At 45.3% G+C, this 21,626-nt stretch overlaps 1 protein-coding gene across 1 annotated transcript; it reads right to left on the bottom strand.

Moving 5' to 3' along the window:
• Window positions 1-14,053: 14,053 nt before the first annotated feature.
• Window positions 14,054-16,302, bottom strand: LOC111068787 (probable G-protein coupled receptor Mth-like 8). Its single transcript, XM_041594643.1, has 6 exons — window positions 15,490-16,302; window positions 15,258-15,429; window positions 14,865-15,056; window positions 14,583-14,801; window positions 14,157-14,514; window positions 14,054-14,099 (listed from the first exon to the last, which is right to left on the bottom strand). The coding sequence occupies exons 1-6, from the start codon at window positions 15,994-15,996 to the stop codon at window positions 14,054-14,056; spliced, it is 1,494 nt and encodes a 497-aa protein (XP_041450577.1). The 5' UTR covers window positions 15,997-16,302.
• Between the last annotated feature and the right edge of the window lie 5,324 nt (window positions 16,303-21,626).

The raw sequence follows: 21,626 nt of genomic DNA, 5'->3' as shown, positions 1-21,626 counted from the left end.
TATTCCCCTTCAACCCTTCCCGTCCTATTCCTTGCTCCACCATTTACCCATCGTGTCCTACGCGTTCCATGCCCTCCCATCCTATCTTCATAATTTCCCACAACCTTTTTCCCCACCTTTCACTCTAAAACACCCACAGCTGCCCATCCCCCTGGTCCATTTCCCAATCGATTCAAACTTATCGATTCCGCAAATATTAACCAGGCATCAAGGATTCGCGTTCGCTTATAGCGCACTCGCGGCGCCGCAAAAGGTTCATTCATGACGGAGCGGAGTTTCCAGGATTTCTCATGGTACTCCTGGTCCTCCTGGTCCCTGGTCCCGTGATTTTGGAATGGCTGTAATGTCGCCACCTGCGGCATCTCTGAGCGCCGCTGCCTCCGAGCGCTTATCTTGTAATTATATTGTGGGAGGGGCGCATGTGGAGGTCGGAAAGATATTTCGGCTGGAACCAAACCAGGAGGCTGCCGAATTATCAGCACCATTCTCTCTCTCTCTCTCTCTCTCTGTCAAGCAGTGGCACAGAGAGAGGAGAGAGAGAGAGACGCTCTGGCAGCCAGCCGAATGTGGGAGCTGCTCTCGGATGCGAATTGCGGGATGCGGCGAAAGCGTTCGACGAGTGCAATGCCCTGCTTAAAGCACTCACACAAATACCAACCAGCCATCTATATCGTATATATGTATATGTATATAAACGCATAGTACGGGGGACTCTCATCTCTCGTCTGTGCGCCTGTCTTGGTGCTTTATCAGCCCAGCAAGCCCGAAATTTCAACCCCCAAAAAAGCCAAAGCCAAAAGCAGAGAAACGGCAAAACGTACGAGAAAAAAAGAGCACCGAACAGAAAAAACAAAATTTACAGTGAAGTAGAAATATGCTGCAGTTGAGAGAGTGATGGAAGACAGGTTACCCTGTAATCATAGAAGTTTTTGGGTTTATTCGATTGATGCAATGCAGAAATTGCATTTAAAGAGGTGTTGGTTATACTTTAGTTATTTTGGTTTTATTTTTAATAGATTCATACGCTTCTTCTTCTTCTTTCTAAGTTTTACTCTTTTCAGTTCATTTATTTATTTGAGTTCGGCATTCCATTTATCAAATACATTCTTTTTAATCTAATTTCAGGTTTAATTTGTTTGTTGTATTTCACGTAAGTTTTCCTTATAATTTTTCATTCCATTCGTACTACATTACATGTCAATTTCAAGCATTGTTTACTTTTATTCCATTCACTTCGCTTGTTTGCAAATACATGCCCAAGACTCATCCCCAAGTACAGGGTATGTGGAAAGCACCAAAAATTCCAGACAACTAAAAGCTTTCATGAGAAACTAACGAAGGCAAACGAAGGGTAGTGGAATTTATGCGGAGTATGGGTATGGGGCTACTAGGGGGTGGGGTGTCAGTGGGCGCTGGCAGATGATTAGGGCAGATGTCGCTTGTGGGTGGGCAGAGGGAGAGCATTCAGCATACAGCATACAGCATCCACTACCAAACGACCCCGACCCCCACCCCCACCACCATCATCGCACTGCAGCAGACGTCTTTATGGCCCGGAGTCGCCGTTTGTTTTCCACGCTCGTTGACTGTACTTTGGTCGCCTGTTCCTGCCAGTTCCTACAGTTTCTGTGGTGGTGTGGTTCCTTCTGGTTCATGGCATGGCTGGTTCCTCCTGTTCCTTGGAACCTCCTCCTGTTCCTGCAGATTTCTACTGTACCTCCTGTATATATCCTTCTGTGCTACCTATCTTATTCCTTGCATAAACCGATTGAAAGTGCACCATGGAGGAGGCTTTGTGTTGTCCTATTTTTGTGTGTGTGTGTGTGTGTGTGAGTGTGTGGGGGGCCACGCCCCATGGTCCTTTCTCGAGATTAATGCGAGAGTTGCCACCGCTGCCCGCTCCTCTCTCTGCGTTCCGCCATAACAATTGATTTCCTTATTTATTCATGCGCCCCCGCCACTTGAGTCGTAGCCCAGTACTCCTGCTGCTCCTGGGCTACTCCTTGACTCCGTCTTAACGGAGTTTTATTGCTTTCGGATTGTCGTCAATAGGTGTGCTTCCTTCTCCTCCCTCCTCCATGGGGTGTAATGGAGTAATGGCTCCACTGAGGAGTTGTTGAGGTTGTCATGGGAGTTAATCCCTTACCCAGACAGGCGGCTCTCAAAGGGAACTCCTTTGGCGTACTGGCGTGTGGTCCTGTCAGGGTCAATAACTTCTGCAACGTGGCGCTGTAATTAACAAAGGAAATTAAGGAGTTTCCTCCTGTGTTTTCCCCCAAGCATTGCCCTGCCAAATGTTCAACTGTCAAAAATTTCCACAACAAAACTAAAAAAAACATTGAAATAAATTCCGCGGGAATCTTTCGTTTCATTACCAAAAACGTTTCTGCTACCGGAAAATGCTACCGGAAAAATCCTAGAAAAATCATATTAACCGTAACCGCAAAAACAAGACAGAAAATGTTGAAAAGAAAAAAAGAAAAAACAAAAACCTCGTCCCCTGGCGCCTTTGATGAAAGGGTTAGGAAAAAGCAAACAGCAAAAACAAAGAAAAAGAGTTGGAAATGAAAGTCGCGGGGTGGTGGGGAGTGTGGGGGAATATGTATGTCCTCTGCGCTGACTGGTAATAACCCGATCCCCATTCACGTCGTTTCGTCCTGGCTAAAAATAGGAAAAATGTCAAATGAAGCGCGCGCGTTTTGCATGTCAAAGAGTGGATTTCCAGGGGGTGTGGGAATGAGTGAGTACGTACGGGGAGAAGGGGCTGCATAAGAGGTCCTCCGGAGAGAGCCCTCAATGGCCCTCTACGATGTGGATCTCTCCGCGATGTGAAGGAGTTTGCATTGACACTTGACTTTAAATTGAGCGAATGGGATGGCGCTTTTCCGCGCGCAGCAGCAGCTGCCACCGCTTTTCCACCCGCAGCAATATTCGTTGCATACTTTTCAGCGTGCGCGTCACTCGTGCGATGGCTGGTTTGGGGAGATCCTTACACCATCAACGTCATAAATATGAGTTACGTGTGGCAAGAGGCAGCAATAGCGGCGGCAAGGGATGCAGCAGGTTGGGATGCCAACGGCATCATGCAGGAGGTGGGCCAGGTGAGAGGTTAGGCGAGCGAGCGAGCGAGCAGCGAGGCAAAAGAATTTCCCACTAAACTTTAATGCAATTTCTTTTTTAAGGATATGCAGGTCTTGACCTGCCCCCAGTAAAAACTTTATCCACCTTTTTTTTTTTTTCTTTTTGTGCTGTTTTTCTTGTGGCGCTCTGTGTAGGGGCGTGGCACGTGCCACCCTCGTGCCCTCCGCCCTGCTGGCCAATATACAAAATGCAGTTTAGAGCTTATGAACTTAACTTTGATGGGATTTGCACTTTGAACAGGCCGTAAGGGAAAGGAGTAGCGAAAGGCTTGAGGAAAAGATAAGTGCATGGTCCTTGAGGAAGTTTCCCGGTATGTGGAGGGGGATGGCATCAATGGGAAAATTAGGGGTGACTAAGAGAATAATTCTATAGAAGTTTAGGAGGTTTTTCAATACTAATTGTCGCTAAAAACTTTGGTATCTATTGGCAGAACTGGCAGGAAAGGGTACAGCGAAGGGAAATGTAAATGGGAATTGCATATGGAATGAGGCTAAAGGTAAAGGATAGGGAAGGAGCATTCAATGTGGATATTAATTGAAAAAAAAACAAGTTTTTCTTTTTTGGATTCATCATCTTCTACTTCTCTATAAAGCTCTCAATATTAGCATGTACATATGTATAAGTTCAAACCTTTTTCCTGCAATATAATTAGATAAATCTTCTGCTTGAGAATCCTCTCAATGATGAGAGACTCTCCATAAAAAAAAGAGTTTATTAGCCATGGAATGAAACAGTTCTCAACTCAATTAACTTTCTTCGCGGCTTCCACTTCCCATAAACAACACAACCTGAATGGCCCTGAATATGAATATGAATAACCCCTATGAATAACACTCATAAGTGCACTCCCCATTCATTCATTCGTTCTCCCTCCTTCGCGCACAAATTAGTAACCGTTAAATTTTGAAATTCCATTGAATTTGCCTGCACCGATACCCCGCGATCCGCGATCCCCCCGGTCTACGTTCCACCGTTCCAATGGCTCCGACAAGACAATTGAACGGTCAACGACTCGGCAGGGGCTTCCTCCTTGAACTGTGGATGCCACTGATTCACTACCAAGTCGCAAAAGTCTCGACTTCCATCCCGTTCCCCCCTGTCATTGCTTTACCCCCCTCTCCTGAACGATCTACGTCGGACAGTGAATTTTTGTTAATGCGCCAAAAAGCGGCAAAACTTTTGTCATGTTTTGTTTGCCATCTTTTGCTTATGCTTATTCTTACTCTTGTTCTTTTTCTTTACGTTCCTTTCGCTTTCGCTTTTGCTTATTCTTTTTTGGGTTTCTCTGTGGTTCGTGGTGTGCGCCTTAACTGACTAATTTAGTGGCGTGGAGTTCAATGTATTCCATAAATTTCGACTAAACGTTCAAGGACAATGCGTATCGAATATACACTCAGTCAGTTGGGCAGAGGCGGTGCGGGGATCTCTCGGTGTTTATTTGTGCATTATGCTTTGCTTTATAAATAAATTGATTGACCGAGGGGGGGATCCGAGAGAGAGAGCGCAGCCAAAGCAGAAAGCGAAAGCAAAAAGAACAAAAGCTACGACCTGAGCTTCGGTTTCGGCTTCGGCTTCGGTTCGTGCCGAAGCGTTGATCTCTTCGGCTCGATGGCAGCGGAAGTCATAACGGTCAAACACTGCAGCCGATTAGGAGTGGGAGAGGGGGAAGGGGAGGTCTGAGAGAGAGCGTGAGTATCAGTGGGAAAAGAGAGAGAGAGAGAGGTTGGGTTGATCACTGATCAGAGACCCAGTCCCAGACCCAGACCCAGACCAATCCATAAAGTGATTTATGCTTCTTGTGCAGTTTTTTTTTTTCTGCTTCGCTTAGCGCCATGTCTGCGGGTGTCGTCTCCTTCTTTTTCACTCTTTTTTTTTCACAGAAACTGCTGCACACGACGCTACCCCTCCCTACCTCCCTCCCTAAACCAACCAACCAACCGACGACGATCTTCTGCATCTCTCTTGAGTGTCTGTCTGGCTGGCCTGGCCTGCGAAACTTTCATTGAGCGTCGCGAGTATCGGCAATCAGTAATTAATGGCTTTGTCAGCCACAAGTCTTCTGCTGCCACCGCCACCGCCTCGGCCTCCTCTTCCCGCGACCCAAGCCCAACCCCAACCCAACCCCAACCCTCGCGCTGTTTTGCACTGTGTTCCAACATGTGTATATAATTTTTGATTCTTTGCATTTTGTCTGCTCTCCTCTTCACCTACTTCCCTATCCTCTGGCCCATCGACGACTCCCTCCTCCTCCTCCTCCTCCTCGTCTTCTGCTGCGACCTCCACCTCGTTTGCTTTTGCTTCGTCTGCGTCTGCGACCTCCTGCTCTGGCTTCGTCGCCGATCAAATGCTGGAATTTCGTTGATAGCGCCGCCAACCGCCAACCGCCAAACATCCTGTTGTTTTTTGGAATACCCCTTCAAATGGGTTCTATATGGGCAGGGTATATGCAACTTTGCATGAATGAATGACTTATGAAGCTCTCTTTGGTGGAGAGTAAAAAAAGTTAAAAAATTAAAAAAGCTTCTGAGACTAGAATAGATCATCCCTCAGCTCTTTGCTACTCTTTGCCTGCTCACGTAAACTCCAGGGTAACCTGCCTGTCGAACATCATCTCTGCTGTGTCTCTATGCATTCTCGTTAGCCCCGCGTCTTTTTTGTGGGGCTGGTGCCTGATCGTTGTTGTAGCCTCGATTGTGTCTTTTGGTCTCTTCTCTCCGTTTGGCATTTTGCGAACGTCTGCACGTCTGCATATCTCCCTGGCTGGCGGCTTTGGTCGGTGGGGCGCGGTTGGGGCATGGTGGGGTACGACGGTGGGAGCTGGGGCACACAGACGTTAGAGCATTTGGTTGCTATTTTTAATGTTGACACGTTTGAAGATCGTTGACTCTAAGGCAGACGGTCAATGTCCACTTGGCCAGAGAAGAAGACGCAGCATCGGCAGCAACAGGCAGGCAGGCATTCAGGCAGGCATCAGAGGCATCTGCCAGCGAGAGGGATTTCTTCTGCATTGAAAATGTTGTATGGGGGAATTATGCGCACATTTTTTGTTCCACTGGTTTCGGTCTGCTGATGACAGAAGCTGCAAGATGGAAGCTGGGGCTTGGAGCCTGCAAGGAGGAAGAATCGTGGCTTGGCTAAGAATCGTGTGCTCGCAGCCAGAACAATGAGAGAGTGGAGTGGTAGCTGCAGAGTGCAATAGATCAACCATCGATCACGATCCCCATCCCATCCCCCCATTGACTGAACAAATAGATCAGGCAGAGAATAAACTGGGACTTGTGACTCTCTACAGTGGAATTCGCTCAAATTTATGATCAGAAAGAGCTGCCCTGCCCATTAACCAAAAAGATCAGCGAGTCAATGGGGAGGATCGGTAACACTTCTGCTTGAACCCTTTTTGCTTGATAGATCTTCCTTCATTGAGTTCTTCACACTCAAGCAATCACGAATACTTCCCCAAATGAATGATCTCTTTGTCAGCCTCCAAAGCCTCCAAGAGGATCTTCAAATCGAAGACCATGGCACGATCGTTTCCGCTACGCTCATTCCATGGCATCCTTTCACCTCTGAGATGTGATCTGATGTGTGCCTCAATTAGCCATGCAAATCTCTCTTTCTCCTCTCCAGCGCATTGAACTGTTCTTTCTGTTGATCTTTCCCGCCTTCTGAGACAAGTGACATGATGATCCACGGCGGCCTGTCATAAATCTCCTCATTCACCCACCAGAAAGACCCTCGAATGGGGATTGGATTGTTCCTGGAAATGTGTTACACAACGTGGAGCGGAGAGGGGGGGGGACTCGGACTCGGACTCCGCCTTCATCTCCGTCTGTGTGTCCGTCTGCTGTTGCTGTTGTGTGGTCAAAAAGGAGCCGGTAAAAAGTGCAAATCACTTCATTAATGTGCCGACGTTGTCCCTGTCCCTATCCCTGTCCCTGTTGTTGCAACATTGTTGCCACAAGGCAATGATTTGGGCGGCTGCCCATCATTTGGCTTAATGGGTCCACCGGCACCCCATCCAGCACCCTCAGCAAAACAGGCACCACAACACCAGCTTCAGCACGAGATCCATCCCAGCAACAGCTTCAGCAGCAGCGTGCAGCCTGCAGCCTGCACCGTGCAGCTCTCCACCAGAAACATGGCCATAAAGAAGCTTGAAGCTGTGCCTCAGTCTGTCCGCCTTCTTCTCTTCCCACAGCTCCTCATTTCTGCTGCTCTTCTCTCGGCCTCGCTGCCCCTGCCCCCTTCTGCCTCTTTCTGCCGCCTTCCTTTTTTCTTCAGTTGTTGACCCGCAAACAGAGCCACAGAAAAACGTTCGTCAGGCGCAGGAATTCCACCAGCGATCGTCGTCGGGGGGTTAAAGCATTTAAAGGAGACCAAGGCGAGGCCGATGAGTGTAAGTGCTGGACTAGCAGATACCCTGGAAGAGACACAGAGAGAGAGAAACTAGTGCAAGGGATTCAGCAAAGTTTTTCTACTCTGAGCAGAAAGATGGAAGGAAAACCTTACAGCTCTCAGATCTCTACGCTCTCTGTGAGGATTCCCTTTCCGCCGTGGGAGTTCCAGCATCCAGCTATATCCTTCTCTCTTAAGCCTGGCATACCCTCCCCCCATACCACATATACCAGACGACACCCAAAGCATTCAAACAACAACAAAAACAAAAAAACGCACACTCATGCCGCAGCGATGTCGTTTGTTGTCTTTGCTGTTGTTTTCCCTGATGTCTTCACGATATGCTGCTCTGCTCTGCTCGGCTGCTCTTCTGCTGTCTCTGCTGTCTCTGCTGCCTCTGCTACTTGCAACATTGTTGCATGGGAATGAAGATCCCACTGGAGTCGCGAACGAGTCGCGTGGAGGCGCACCAAATGGAGACTGTTGATGTGGGGGACTTGGAGCTCCTCTGCTCTGGTGCGACTCTCAAAGGTTGAGCGCGTTGCAAGTTGCAAGTTGCAAGAAATGCTGCGATTTATTTTGCCACATCAGCGCCAGTTTGTCAGCTTTATGTCCGTTAATTGAGCGTGCAACAAACGATAACCGATGATCTCTGTGTGACTATCTCCTGTATCTCTCTGCTATGGCTGCTTGCCTCTTTCACTATGCTTCTGCCTCACTCTCCGTCTGGCTCTCTGTTTGGTGGCTTTGAAGGGGGACTAGAGATCAATGATAGCTGATGCTCAGCCTCAGCCCCAGCCCCAGTCCCAGTCCCAGCCCCCCCCCCATTGAATGTGTCAAGCTGCGTATTTGCTTTGGTTTCTCCAGCTCAAATCTTCTTCTACTATTCGATATCTCTCCACTTCTTCTCTTCACCTTCTTCCATTCCTCTCTCTCTCTCTCTCTCTGAGTCACCTCTTTGCCTCTCTTCTATGTGTAACGTTTAATTGCTCTCGTAATTCGCTCAACGCGTTGAAACGATTATGGATGGGCCAGGCACATTGTCCATAGAAAGCAAAACGAAAGCTTCCGAAATAGAAACCCCGAAAAACTATGTTAAGCATTTACACGTGCCGCTTGCCACACAAGAGCGCCGTCCGATGCTCGAGTGCCCCCATGCGAATGCTCTATAATTTTTTGGGGGATCGCTCTGGTAATCGATCGATTGTGGGAAGCTCTCAAGAGACATAAGTACCGTAAGTAGCACTGAAGAGCGTTCCAATAAGTCAGACGAGATGAGGTTAAGATCCATGGGAAGATCATACGAATCGATTGTTGTTGTGGGTAGTGGGGAAAGTGGGGAGAGGAGGAGAGTGCAATAAGGAATAATGGTTCAAAAAAGAACTGGTAAAAGAAACGAGTACTTGGGGAGTACCTTAAGACTGATCTGATCCAAGACTGATCTCAGCTAAACGATTCCAAAAGAACAAACTGCTAGATGAACCTAGACATAAATGTGAAGAGATCAAGGAAGGATTTTGAGGAAGAAGTTAGAGGATGATCCAAAAGAATGATCTCCAAATAAAAGATAATTTATGGATCAAATTTAACGAATAATTTGCAGATAAAATCAGATTTTAGTGTTGATTATCCATTAGAATACAATTTGGAAATATGACAAAATTATCTCCAGAGCTTACATCTCTCTCCCGTCTCCAATACTGGCCCTACCTTATATCGCTCACCTAATAATTATAGGGCATATAATAATATAATATGACAAAAGTCCGCGCACGAATTCCTCAATGAGTGAGTAGGAAAGATTGCTTTCGGCTCCAAGCTCCAAGCTCCAAACTCCGTTGTGTAAATTGAACAAACGAAACATTTCTCGAGCTGCGCTGCGGCACGAAATAAATCTCAAGAGGTGGCGGCGGCACACACAAAATTCAACAACAAACAACCGAAAAGTCAAACAACGAACATAACTCGAAGGGAAACCAAAATCAAACGAAACGTAACGAAAAGAAAACGAAATACGAGAACACGTGGAAAGGGGAACGGGGAGGGGAGAATACGAGAAATAATAAAAAATTTCATGATTATTACAAGCCAACAAACAAAAAAAAGGTGTCATTGCAGGTGAGAAACGAGAGCACACGCGTATGCCCCGTCGCACAAGAGGTGGTCGTAAGAGGGAAGAAGTGGGGTGCCACAGCCCGCCGAACCTCTGCATTCATCTACGAGCACATGGAGCCCCATGGCTCCCAGTGGTTAGAGGTGGTGGTGTCCAGTGAATAGAAATCAAACCTATAATCGAAGCGATATTTTTTCTCTCTTTTTCGACTATAAACTTTAGATGTGTGGCATACAACTACTACTCCCCACACTCTTTTCCCTTTACTAGTATTTCCCTTACTACCTTACAACTATTTTACGCCCTGGCAATATCAAAGAAAAAAGGAGAAAGAAACATTTTGCTTTTGGGACTCTTTTGTTTGCGTTACCATCAATGAATTTATGATGGTGTACTCCCTTCCCCTCCCCCTCTCACTCTCTTTCCATCTCTTTCACAGATTCTACCTCTCCCTTTCACGCGCTTTCTTGTGCTAGCCGTTAGATTGCTTTTTCCACTGGTTTTTCGTTATTAATTTATCATTTTGTCCATCGCTTCTTTTTTTCTACTAATTCCTAAATTATAATGCCACAAAGATTTGTTGGATCGCCTTTTTTTGGGTGTGTGGGGAGGGAGGGGGTAATATTGGTCAATTGCTTGTCGCGGGACATTTATGGGCATAAATTATATTTTTTGTATTGTAAATTTCTAGAAAATGTTAAATTAAAAAGTTATTTATTGTACTTGATTTGCTTTACGTGCCTTGTGTATGAATTATTGTGGGATTGGAGTACGTTACGGAGTATATGACACAAAAAGAGAGGGGCGCAGTGGAACGAGTCATTAGCGGGAGTGAAGTGAAGCTGACCGGAAATGGGTCTCGAGGAGGAGGAGGAGGAGAAGATGGTGAGACTTTAAAGGTGAAGACGTTCTTAGGGGCAAGGTTTTGTACGGGGAATCGTAATAATTGTAAACAAATGTTGCAAGATATAGATATTCCATGAAAAGAGCTTAAGTAGTAAGAAGAATTCCAGACGAATCGAGCCGAGCTGTGAGCCGAAATGTCACATGAGTAATCTTTAAAAACTCCCAAAAGTCATTAGCATTTAAACTGCCCATAAAGCCCCAACCCAAGGCGCTTATTTCTCTAAGCGTTTTCTCAATGTTAATTACAAATTTCCAATATTGGTAATAACCTTCTGCTGCTGCCGAGTGCCGAGTGTCAACCCACTCCAGCCTACCCCACCCCAACCCACCTTTATATTTATCCTGACATCAAAGCGAAAGCCATCAGCATAGATACGTATGTATAGCTCTTCCCCCCCTATATATGCATGCATATATGATAATGTTTTAGGGGCGTGGCCGTGTCTCGTGCCCCGCGTGTCTCCGTTCCGCTGTGTCTCCACAGCCAGTTAGCCATTTAATGGCTTGTCTAATATCCCATATCCTTTAACTGCCATCGACGGCCATTAAAAAGCATAAAGTCATTTGGTAATTAATTTTCATGTTTGGGTTCTCCGTTCACCGGTACCCTGCAGGAGCAACCAGGGAAACAGCGAATCTATCCATAGCCATAGCTATGGCCAAGGATGTATAATAGTAGGGGTTGCCTCTGTGGCCCCTGTTGCCTGCCCCGTTGTCGCTCAAGTGGTGGAAGAAGTGGAAACGGGGCGCGGTTTTGGTGGCAATTTCTTTGACTAAATGAGGAGCCCTCCCCCCATCGCCATTCCCATTCCCAATGCTCAATGCTCAGTGCATGTGTGTAGCATATTTTGCCTGCATCCGCCATTCGTATTCGTATTCGCATTCGCACATAAACAAACACGAATACTGAGCACCGAATACCGAACGAATACTATGGGAAAAACGCGCCAAACATGTCCTACCTTCATGGGATTTCCAGTGCGCACGTCAGGACGATGCTGCCTGCTGCCTGCTGCCTGATGCCTGCTGCCGCTTCCCATTCCGATGTCGAGGCTATGTTGATGCTGCCTGCAGTTTCTGCTGTATATGTACGTTGATGCCGGGCTCCAGCATCCTTCCAGCTTCCATTACTACGAGAATTTTTACTACGTTTTATCGATCCAGAGAGATGTATATAGTATATGTCCCTCTCTCTTACTCTCCCCCTCTCTCTCTCTCTCTCTCTCTATCTGTAGTTCTCTCGCTCGTTTTGCGGCTGTGTGAGTGTGTGTATCCATATGCCGGCACGCGACTGCTGCGCTGCTGTACGCCCAGCCAGAAAAAGAGCAGAACAGAACCCAAAAAGGACGAACCGCGAAGCAACTAACAGAGACTCGGGATCTACTCCATCGTTGAAGCGAGGCGAGAAGTCTGCAAAACCCACAGGAGTCGCATTGGGCGAGGCCACATCAAAAGAGCACCACATCTCGAAGCATGAGGCAGCAGGAGGGAGGGGAGGTGATGCTGGGGGCAGCATTGGAGGCAGGCATAGCTCTCGTTTCACTTTCCACTTGATTCCTTGCGCTTGACAGCCAAAACGAAGCTGAAAGAGGGAGTCTGGCGGGAGGCTGCATGCGTATACGTGTGTGTTTGTGTGTGTTGCAAGGATGCAAGTAGCTCTTCGGCTGTGCTCCCTTATGGCACACGGTACTCGACTCTGCCTCTCTCTCTCTCTCTGGCTCTCTCTCTCTCTATCGTTGTGTCTGTCTCTTTCGCGGCCATTGACCTCTGATGTCAAACAAAATCGGCGCGCACTTATTATATAGCGCTAGAAAACGATGTGGTGTGGTGGGGGGCACAGAAGGGACACTCGACCACGGTCCATGGGCTGCTAGTAGAGAGAAAAAGGGTGTGGGAGTTGGGGGGCTGTGGAATGGTCAGGTTGCAGGTTTTGAGTGGATTCCCGGATTGGATTTTGTGGTACTACCGGCCGCGGCACATCGCCCCACACCACACCACACCGTTTGCCCCCAGAGTTTGTTTTGTTGTGTAAATTACGTTATTTACGTGGGATATTGTTGAGCGAGTGGCAAACGCTGCAGCGGCGGCGGTCAAGGAGAGTTTCAGGTTGCTTTTGTTGCATGTTTGAAGGGACTGTTAAATTGGAAGCCATGCCTAAATAGAGGAAGCAGCAAATTGGAGATTGTTGCAAGTGCTAAAGGAGCAGCGCAGCGCAGGTTTTTTTTTTGATAAATGAAATATAAGCGGAGGTTACATGTTTGCTCGATCAATTTTCGAATGGAATTTTGGCCACTTAAGTAGGTATTTATATATTTGATTGTTTTAGATGGATATATAACTGTTTACTGGGTATCAGATGTGTGTCATGAAAGCGTTTTCTCAATCCCATAAAATATATATCAAACAAACAACGGAACAAATTATATGGATTTCACAATGGCAAGGGTGAATGGGGAAGGGGGAAGCGGGGGATCAAGCACAGGAGGAAGAACGATAATAAGTCCTAAAACCGCCCACAGAGCGCAGCAGCAGCCGGTCCAAATGCAAGCGTTCAGCTTCAATTTAACAATTTTACAATCAGTTGCCTAAATGTGCCTAAATGCTGTGCCAAATGCTGGAGTGCCGCCGCTCATCTTTACCTGATAGCTGGTTCTAGGAGATTCTTTTAATTCAAAATCAAATTCAAATCTCAACGGCTTAAGTGGCGCTCCCTACACTACTAGATCGACGGAGTGGCAACGCTGTTAGTTGTACATTTAATTTGACATTACATTACATTCTACATGTGTAGAATACATGTAAAGTTTGAAAATTGTACATTTAATTTGTGTAAAATACATGTTAAATTTGAAAATTAGCCAAGTTTTTAACCCAAAATAACCAAAAAAAATGCCAAACGTTCTTTTTGTTTTGTTTTTATGGTGTACGTTTTTTTTGCAGTATTTTTGTTCTGTTTTTCAAGTAACATTTTTGTAATTTTCATATGGTATTTTTTTAACATTTAATAGGGAAAAAAACAACAAATACGCTTTAATTAAAAGCTCAATTAAAAGCTCTTCTTAAATTTTTACCAGTTAAATATTTAATTAATGCCAGCTAAATTAAAAAAAAAATCAAAACAATTTTAAAATGTCATTTTTACTGTAAAACTGTGGATTTGTTTAAGAAAAAAAAAAGAAAGTCCGTGCAGAAATATTTGCTAGAATTGTTAAGACTTGTGCTCAGTGGCGCCAAGTCGTACATGTGATGGCCATTAGCTGAACTAAGCCAGAGCAGCAGGTTTGATGCTTGCGGGTTGTAGACACGACTAATAGTTGTACTATAGCTGTACTAGTGACCAAAAAACTGTGCTCAGTCACTTCAAAACTGAAAAATCAAATTCAATGCCCGAAATCTCTCGCTTAGAGCTTAGAGCTCTACCTTTTATTGAGACTTTAACTACAAAAAAGGGTAAACTAATGCTAACAATACAATTCCAATGGGATTCCCGATGCCCCTTCAAAAACTTGACAATGGTACAGAGTTCTCGCACGTATCCTCATCGCTAAGGGGAAAGAAATATCAAAATTTGTGGGTTATTTTGGAGATTTAGTTTACTCACTTATCGATGCGTCGCAGGAAGTTCTGGATCTGCTGATTCTTGCCGATGAGCGCATAGAGTGCCGCAAAGCCATGGAAGGCCATGCAGAAGCAAACGGCATAGTTGTGCAGCGAACGCTCCCCACGGTAGTAGTTGAAGGCAAAGGAGCAGACGCACACGAGCCACACGAGGGCCGTGTAGCCAAAGTACTTCCAGAACGACTTGAAGCGGTTCTTCTCGATCGACTCGAAGCTCTTTTCCGTCTCGATTTCGGGCTGTTCGCTGATATAAATGAGAGTGAGGATATAGAAGAAGCCACTGATGGCACAGGCTACGAAAACGGGTGCAAAAAGATACACCATAATGCTCCAATTGCGAGCTATGGAAGAAGGATGAGTGGATGAATGATTAGTGATCTGTGGGTTGTAAAGGATCGCCTGAACTCACGATCGAACCAGCAAGTGTCGCCGCCAAATACCAAACGGGCGCCATAATGACTGAAGCCCACAAAGAAGGACCAACCAATGGCAATCAGCACGATCGGCGTGAAGATCAGCCAAAACATAAGCTTCGTGAAGACAACGCCATGGAAACTCAAATAAAGTTTGAAGGAGACAAAGCTCAGGATGTAGAAGGACATCACCAGATACATGAGTGTTAAGCTAGCTAAAGGGAAATCCAGAAAGTGAAAATCAAACAGTGATCTTTGGGGAATGGCATATATCTTACGTATAATGCGACATGCTGCTTTGGAGAGTGTTGCGGGATTGTGGAGTGTGAGGTAAGCGAGCAGGGCATAGCCCAATATCAGGCAAATGGTATAGGCCTTGATGGCCACACCATAGAAACTGTTGCGCATCTCCGAGCACATGAGATACACCACCAGCACAATGACCATCGATATAATGGATATCAAGAGGCCTGCAAAGAGAAAGTAGAACAAAGAGAGAGAGATTGCGTGATTATTAGGATCTTCTGTTGGGGGAGGGGCCATTAATCTATCAATCGCCACAAGTGATTAACTTTTGTTATTCAAACAATCTGTTTTATGAGCGTACTATTATATTGAAAACATATTTATAATTGTTTGCTGGCTATGGGAGGGAGGCAGGGAACACTCACATATGGCGTAGGTCCACTCGCGAACGCCCAGCACAAAGTGTAGCTTCTCGGGGGCACAGACCAGCGGCTGCCAGTCCCAAGAGGAGAAGGAGGAGGAGGCATTGTGCAGCAGAAGGGGCGTGTAGCAATAATGTTTGGAGAAGATGTGACCACGATGGGCGATGGTGCCATTCTAAAAGAGAGATACAAATAAGAGGAACCCTCGAAAGAGAGTGGGGAATCATCCACTTACCTCATGCTGTGTCCAATGGACATATTCTGAGCCTTTTGTCACTGGTTTCATGTGCTCACACGGCGTATCCACATAGATGCTGAAGCGAGTGCGAAGCTCGAGTTCCTGGAGGCTGCCGTTCATCATTTGCACCTCCATGTGGCTGTGGCCAGGTGGAGGCTGACTATCGATCGATGGGGCCAAGCATTGTCTCCCCTCCAGATCGTAGATCTCGCCCTCCGCGCAACAGAAGCGAACGCAGGGCTTCAGTTTGCAGATACAGCCGCGCAGGTGCTTGGCAGCCGGCACTCGGATGCCATTTTCGATGACAAAGTCATACGCGGCCACCAGGTTGCGGGGAATCACCGTCCAGTTGTGCACATAGGAACCATCCATGCCGAAGCTACCCGTGATGTTTGCGGTGTCTATGAAGGCGCAGGGATAGCGCATCTCCTCCGGGTAGCCCCACGCAGTGGGCAGGCAGAGGCAAAGCACCAGGAGGAGCAACTGCGTCATCGGTAGACACATTTTCTTCTGTGGCTGATCTTTCGGTAACGCTTCTGTGGATTTTCTTTTGTTTTTGTTTTTGTTTATCCCACGGCTTTCAATTTATTCGTGTGTTTACCTCCACGGCACAGCAATTTCCCAATCGATTTGAATCGAATAAACGAACCGCAACGCAACCGAATCGAAAACAGATATAGAATTTGTCTAGCATATAGAATATGGATAAATAATGCTGCACCGATGGCGTGTTTCAGTTGGAGGAGGTGCACAAACGGTTAATATTAAGTGGAGAAACGGATCGATCTTTCATCTGCACCTGCCGCAGGCCGAAATTCGACTGAATATTTTGGAATGAATGCCCCCCAGCGAATGTGTGTGGCATGGAATCGAACATCCCCAGACGAGGTGAGCTCGCTTCTGCCTCTGTGTCGGTGAACAAGGGGGAGGGGTGGCAGCCCGCCTGTGGCCCACACCCACTTTGAGGCGTTTTGTTTACAGCAGGAAAATGGGGGAAAACGCAGAACAAGGAAAGTATAATGGTTCAGGGAATACTCTTTAATTGTGTACAAGAGATTGTTAGAGGGGCGATATAAAGCCTCTGGGACTTTAATTACTTTGTAGAGAAAACCGAGAAAATAAACACGAATGAAGATTTTATCTGGTTAGACTTCAACCTGAGCCACATATAGAATTATTCCCTGTCAAACTATAGTCTCTTATACTTTGAACTCTGCCTACAAATATTGACTTAATCCAAATCTAACCAAAGTTCTTCCAAGTCTCGTAAATCCCCTTCAATTTCCAGTAGAGTCTTCCCAGTTCGTCTTGTTTCAGAGACATTCAACTTAACATAGAGAGAGGAGAACTATTCAGAGAAGAAGAAGGCAGGCCTTAGCACTCAATAGACATGGACATAGACATAGATAAAGAAACAGATACAGATACGAATAGAGAGACAGATACAGATACGGATAGGTGAACAGAGGGATAGGAATAGGGATAACCGTTCTCAATTGCGTCATTAACGTAACATTTGTTGCGTGCCACTTGGGCTGCCAGCTAATCCAACCAACCAACAATCCATCGCGAGCCAACCCTTCGGGGCTGCCTCCCTTGTCAGCGAGGAGTCAAAGCAGCCCCTTGTGTGAGCGGACAGGACATTTGGGGTTTAGTTTACGATTTGTCCTTTTGTTTGTGGAGTTGCTAATACAATTTGTGTTTTTTAGAGGGGTCCATAACGAAATTCGCCCCAAATGAAGTTGTTTATAAAGGGAAATGGTAGCAGAAAGGCAGAGAAATGTAGCAGGAGGCTCGGGCAAGGATGATTCACTTTTTTACGGAAGGATTCATTCGGTAGAATGGTAGAAGAGGTGCACATAAAGATTCTAGATCCATTAAATAGAAACATAGAAACAATCCTTATTTGCTTTACTTGCAAAAAAATTCTATATTACATTCTACAATTCTATTACAGAATTTCGAGTTTACGGCCGTGCAGCGCCGTGAGGTGGGCTGTCGCTACGAGAACGGCACCGTAGGAAGGGCCTGCGATGAGTACGGGAAGCCGCTGCCACGACAGGAGTGCTAAAACGAGCGATGCAAGGGGGTGTGGCGCGTGGAGCCCTGGTCCGAGGTGAGTCCCGAGTCCCAGACTCCCGGTTGGCTTATTAAAGGTATCCATTATTAATCCTCTATATCCTCTTAGTTCAATGCGCCGTGCGGTCGTCAGGGCATCAAATATCGCAAACTGCAATGCGTCTGGTATGGAAGTCGAAGGCCAGCCGGCAACGTGTGCAAACACCAGCGTCGTCCGGCGGTCATAAAGGTCTGCAAGAGTCCTGCCTGCCAGGTGATGTGTACGTATTGATCGTAGACAAACAATATATCATGAAAATTCCTTTAAACGTCTTGATTTTCGTTCGCAGTATCCGCTTCGGCGGCCCAGCATAATTAATTGAAATTCTGATGGCAGCAGCTTTGCTTTAAGCAATTAAAACCATTATAAATTAATGACATGGAAAAATACTATAAAATGCAGCAGCCGCAGCAAGCGGCAAACTATAAAAATTAGGATGCATTTTCAATATGCTACAAAATACATTGGAGCATTCGAGTATATCTGGAATATGTGCATATGGAATATGTCCATGTCTGAAGGATGCATTCCAGTTAAGGAATGTCTAGGATAAATTTACTAAGCAAATAATGAATGTAAAGATTGATGTATGACTCGACTAAACGAAATTCGCACTGTTACCTAATGTGAACCAAAATCGAATATTAACTAATAATAGTACGAGTATGTACATATGTAAATATTATAGCAAACGAGAGATATTTAGAGGCTTCTTTATCGAGCTGCACCTTGACTATGCAATTGTCAATTTTCGTCACTGAATTTTTCCCTTGGTTTCTGTTTCTGCATTTATCAATTTCCTTTCCCTATGAATATTGAAAATAATTGATTTCGACAACTCATTTGAAGGCTTAGCTTGTATGTAATTTAAATGAAACGAAACGAAACGAAAGAACTGAATATGTATGCGTATTTGTAATTCGTTTTTTATGAACAAATTGTTTTATAAACCCTAATATAAATTTACATAATAACATAAATGAAGCAGCATGTTAGCTGCTAACTATAGTTGATAACTAACATACATAAATAAATACATAATTAACAATCCAAAATCATGACTGCAGATCAGATCCAGTAAATGTTGAACGCGAACATACATATTTATGCTGTTAAGTAAAAGTTATATATACGATAATTAACAAACGAACAAACAAGCAAACATTAAAGTCAATGCGAACCCCTTACCAATGTTGAACACAGACAGACCCAAACAGACTCAACACCAGCACACATACACACAGACACCAATACTATCGTACAGCAAGGATATGGATAAGATGTATTATGATCGACGTAAGCAAATACAGCGAAAGCAACTGCTAATTATTGTAAGAAAATTAAAACAAAACTGAAATAAATATTAAATATTAAAAAACATTGTGGCTGAATTATTATCACTGGGCTTCAGGCTGGTCTTTTTGGCCAATATATTACAAAATAGCGTGTAAAAGGCGTGTCCTTGTAGCCCTGAAGGATTCCTTGATGGTTCAAATGATACAGGAGACCCTTCCGCTCACGTGGACATGCGTCACCTCTGGATCTCTTGAAAAATGGCCGAGTTATACATATTGAATCCTTAATCCTTGATTTCCTTGATGCGAAACTGATTGCAAACGATCGGGGAGATTCTCCAGATCACGAAAAGGTGTTACCCGCGCAAATCGGTCGACAAATAGTCGACATATAGCCTCACAACAAAAATACGGGTTTTTTCTTCCTTACGCTATATCTCGGCCAAAAGGGGGAAAATCCTCGAAGGACCAACTTTACCAGGATTTTTAGGATCCAAACTGTCCATCGGCTAAAGTTTTCCCCCGATCCAATGGAGGCGTGGCCCGCCCTGATCAAACGAAAAATGGCGAAGGAATAAAGGATTTATAACGATTCCAGGACAATATTCTTATTGTCCTTGAAGTAAAACGGTGGGGCACTTTCTCCCGATCACGAGAAGGCGTGGCACGCCCAGATCGGACTGGAAATGGCCGAGTTATACGCATTTTAAATAATGCTGAATAATAAAAGAATTGTAGTTCCAGATTTCTACGTCGCTGCACAGTGGCGCCCCCATTAATGAACGGTGATTTCTCGAACTACCATACTTTAGTTCCATCCGTGGCAGTCGGTCATAGTGGGGCGCCACTGTGCAACAACAAAGTTTTAATTTGCACAGTGGCGCCCCCAGTCATTGATCCTTGGTCCTTTATAAGGACTCCACAAAATCGAGGACTTTCTTCCGATCACGAGGACACGTACGCGTAGGACACGAATGAAAAATGACAGAGAAAAGTAAGTATTTAAGACTGGGGAAAATATCCTTGATCCTTGATCCTTGGTCCTTTATAAGGACTCCACAAAATCGAGGATTTTCTTCCGATCACGAGGACACGTACGCGTAGGACACGAATGAAAAATGACAGAGAAAAGTAAGTATTTAAGACTGGGGGAAATATCCTTGATCCTTGGTCCTATATAAGGACTCCACAAAATCGAGGATTTTCTTCCGATCACGAGGACACGTACGCGTAGGACACGAATGAAAAATGACAGAGAAAAGTAAGTATTTAAGACTGGGGGAAATATCCTTGATCCTTGGTCCTTAAAAGGACTCAAAAAAATCGAGGACTTTCTTCCGATCACGAGGACACGTACGCGTAGGACACGATTGATACATGACAGAGAAAAGTAAGTATTTAAGACTGGGGGAAATATCCTTGATCCTTGGTCCTTTATAAGGACTCCACAAAATCGAGGATTTTCTTCCGATCACGAGGACACGTACCACGTCCTGATCGGTCGATAAATAACGGAGTTATGCTTTAGGCCATTTGAGCCTTTGCACCGTAGCGCCCCCATGATCACCTACGGCCACTGATGGAACTAAAGTATTGTAGTTCCAGCAAAAGCCGATGACAACTGGGGGCGCCACTGTGCAAGCAAAATTTTTGTCGATGGCGCCACTGTGCAACAACAAAATTTAATTTGCACAGTGGCGCCCCCACCATCATCGACGGCCACTGCTGGAACTAAAGTATTGTAGTTCCATCAGTGGCCGTAGGTGATCATGGGGGCGCCACGGTGCAAAGGCTCAAATGGCCGAAAGCATAACTCCGTTATTTATCGACCGATCAGGACGTGGTACGTGTCCTCGTGATCGGAAGAAAATCCTCGATTTTGTGGAGTCCTTATAAAGGACCAAGGATCTGAAATACTTACTTTTCTCTGTCATTTTTCATTCGTGTCCTACGCGTTCGTGTCCTCGTGATCGGAAGAAAATCCTCGATTTTTTTGAGTCCTAATAAAGGACCAAGGATCAAGGATATTTCCCCCAGTCTTAAATACTTACTTTTCTCTGTCATTTTTCATTCGTGTCCTACGCGTACGTGTCCTCGTGATCGGAAGAAAGTCCTCGATTTTTTTGAGTCCTTATAAAGGACCAAGGACCAAGGATCAAGGATATTTCCCCCAGTCTTAAATACTTACTTTTCTCTGTCATTTTTCATTCGTGTCCTACGCGTACGTGTCCTCGTGATCGGAAGAAAGTCCTCGATTTTTTTGAGTCCTAATAAAGGACCAAGGATCAAGGATATTTCCCCCAGTCTTAAATACTTACTTTTCTCTGTCATTTTTCATTCGTGTCCTACGCGTACGTGTCCTCGTGATCGGAAGAAGTCCTCATTTTTTGAGTCCTTATAAAGGACCAAGAACCAAGGATCAAGGATATTTCCCTCAGTCTTAAATACTTACTTTTCTCTGTCATTTTTCATTCGTGTCCTACGCGTACGTGTCCTCGTGATCGGAAGAAAGTCCTCGATTTTTTTGAGTCCTTATAAAGGACCAAGGGCCAAGGATCAAGGATATTTCCCCCAGTCTTAAATACTTACTTTTCTCTGTCATTTTTCATTCGTGTCCTACGCGTACGTGTCCTCGTGATCGGAAGAAAATCCTCGATTTTGTGGAGTCATTATAAAGGACCAAGGATCAAGGATATTTCCCCCAGTCTTAAATACTTACT

This window comes from Drosophila obscura, unplaced genomic scaffold (assembly GCF_018151105.1).
Source record: "Drosophila obscura isolate BZ-5 IFL unplaced genomic scaffold, ASM1815110v1 contig_30, whole genome shotgun sequence".
Lineage (NCBI taxonomy): Eukaryota > Metazoa > Arthropoda > Insecta > Diptera > Drosophilidae > Drosophila > Drosophila obscura.
This window is presented reverse-complemented; position numbering and strand designations above follow the sequence as displayed.

Coding starts and splice junctions, on each gene's coding strand:
- LOC111068787 (XM_041594643.1), bottom strand. CDS start 15,996: ATGTGTCTACCGATGACGCAGTTGCTCCTCCTGGTGCTTTGCCTCTGC. Junction 14,802..14,864: donor AGCAGCATGTCGCATTATAC/GTAAGATATATG, acceptor ATTTCCCTTTAG/CTAGCTTAACACTCATGTAT. Junction 14,100..14,156: donor TTCCTGCGACGCATCGATAA/GTGAGTAAACTA, acceptor CTTTCCCCTTAG/CGATGAGGATACGTGCGAGA.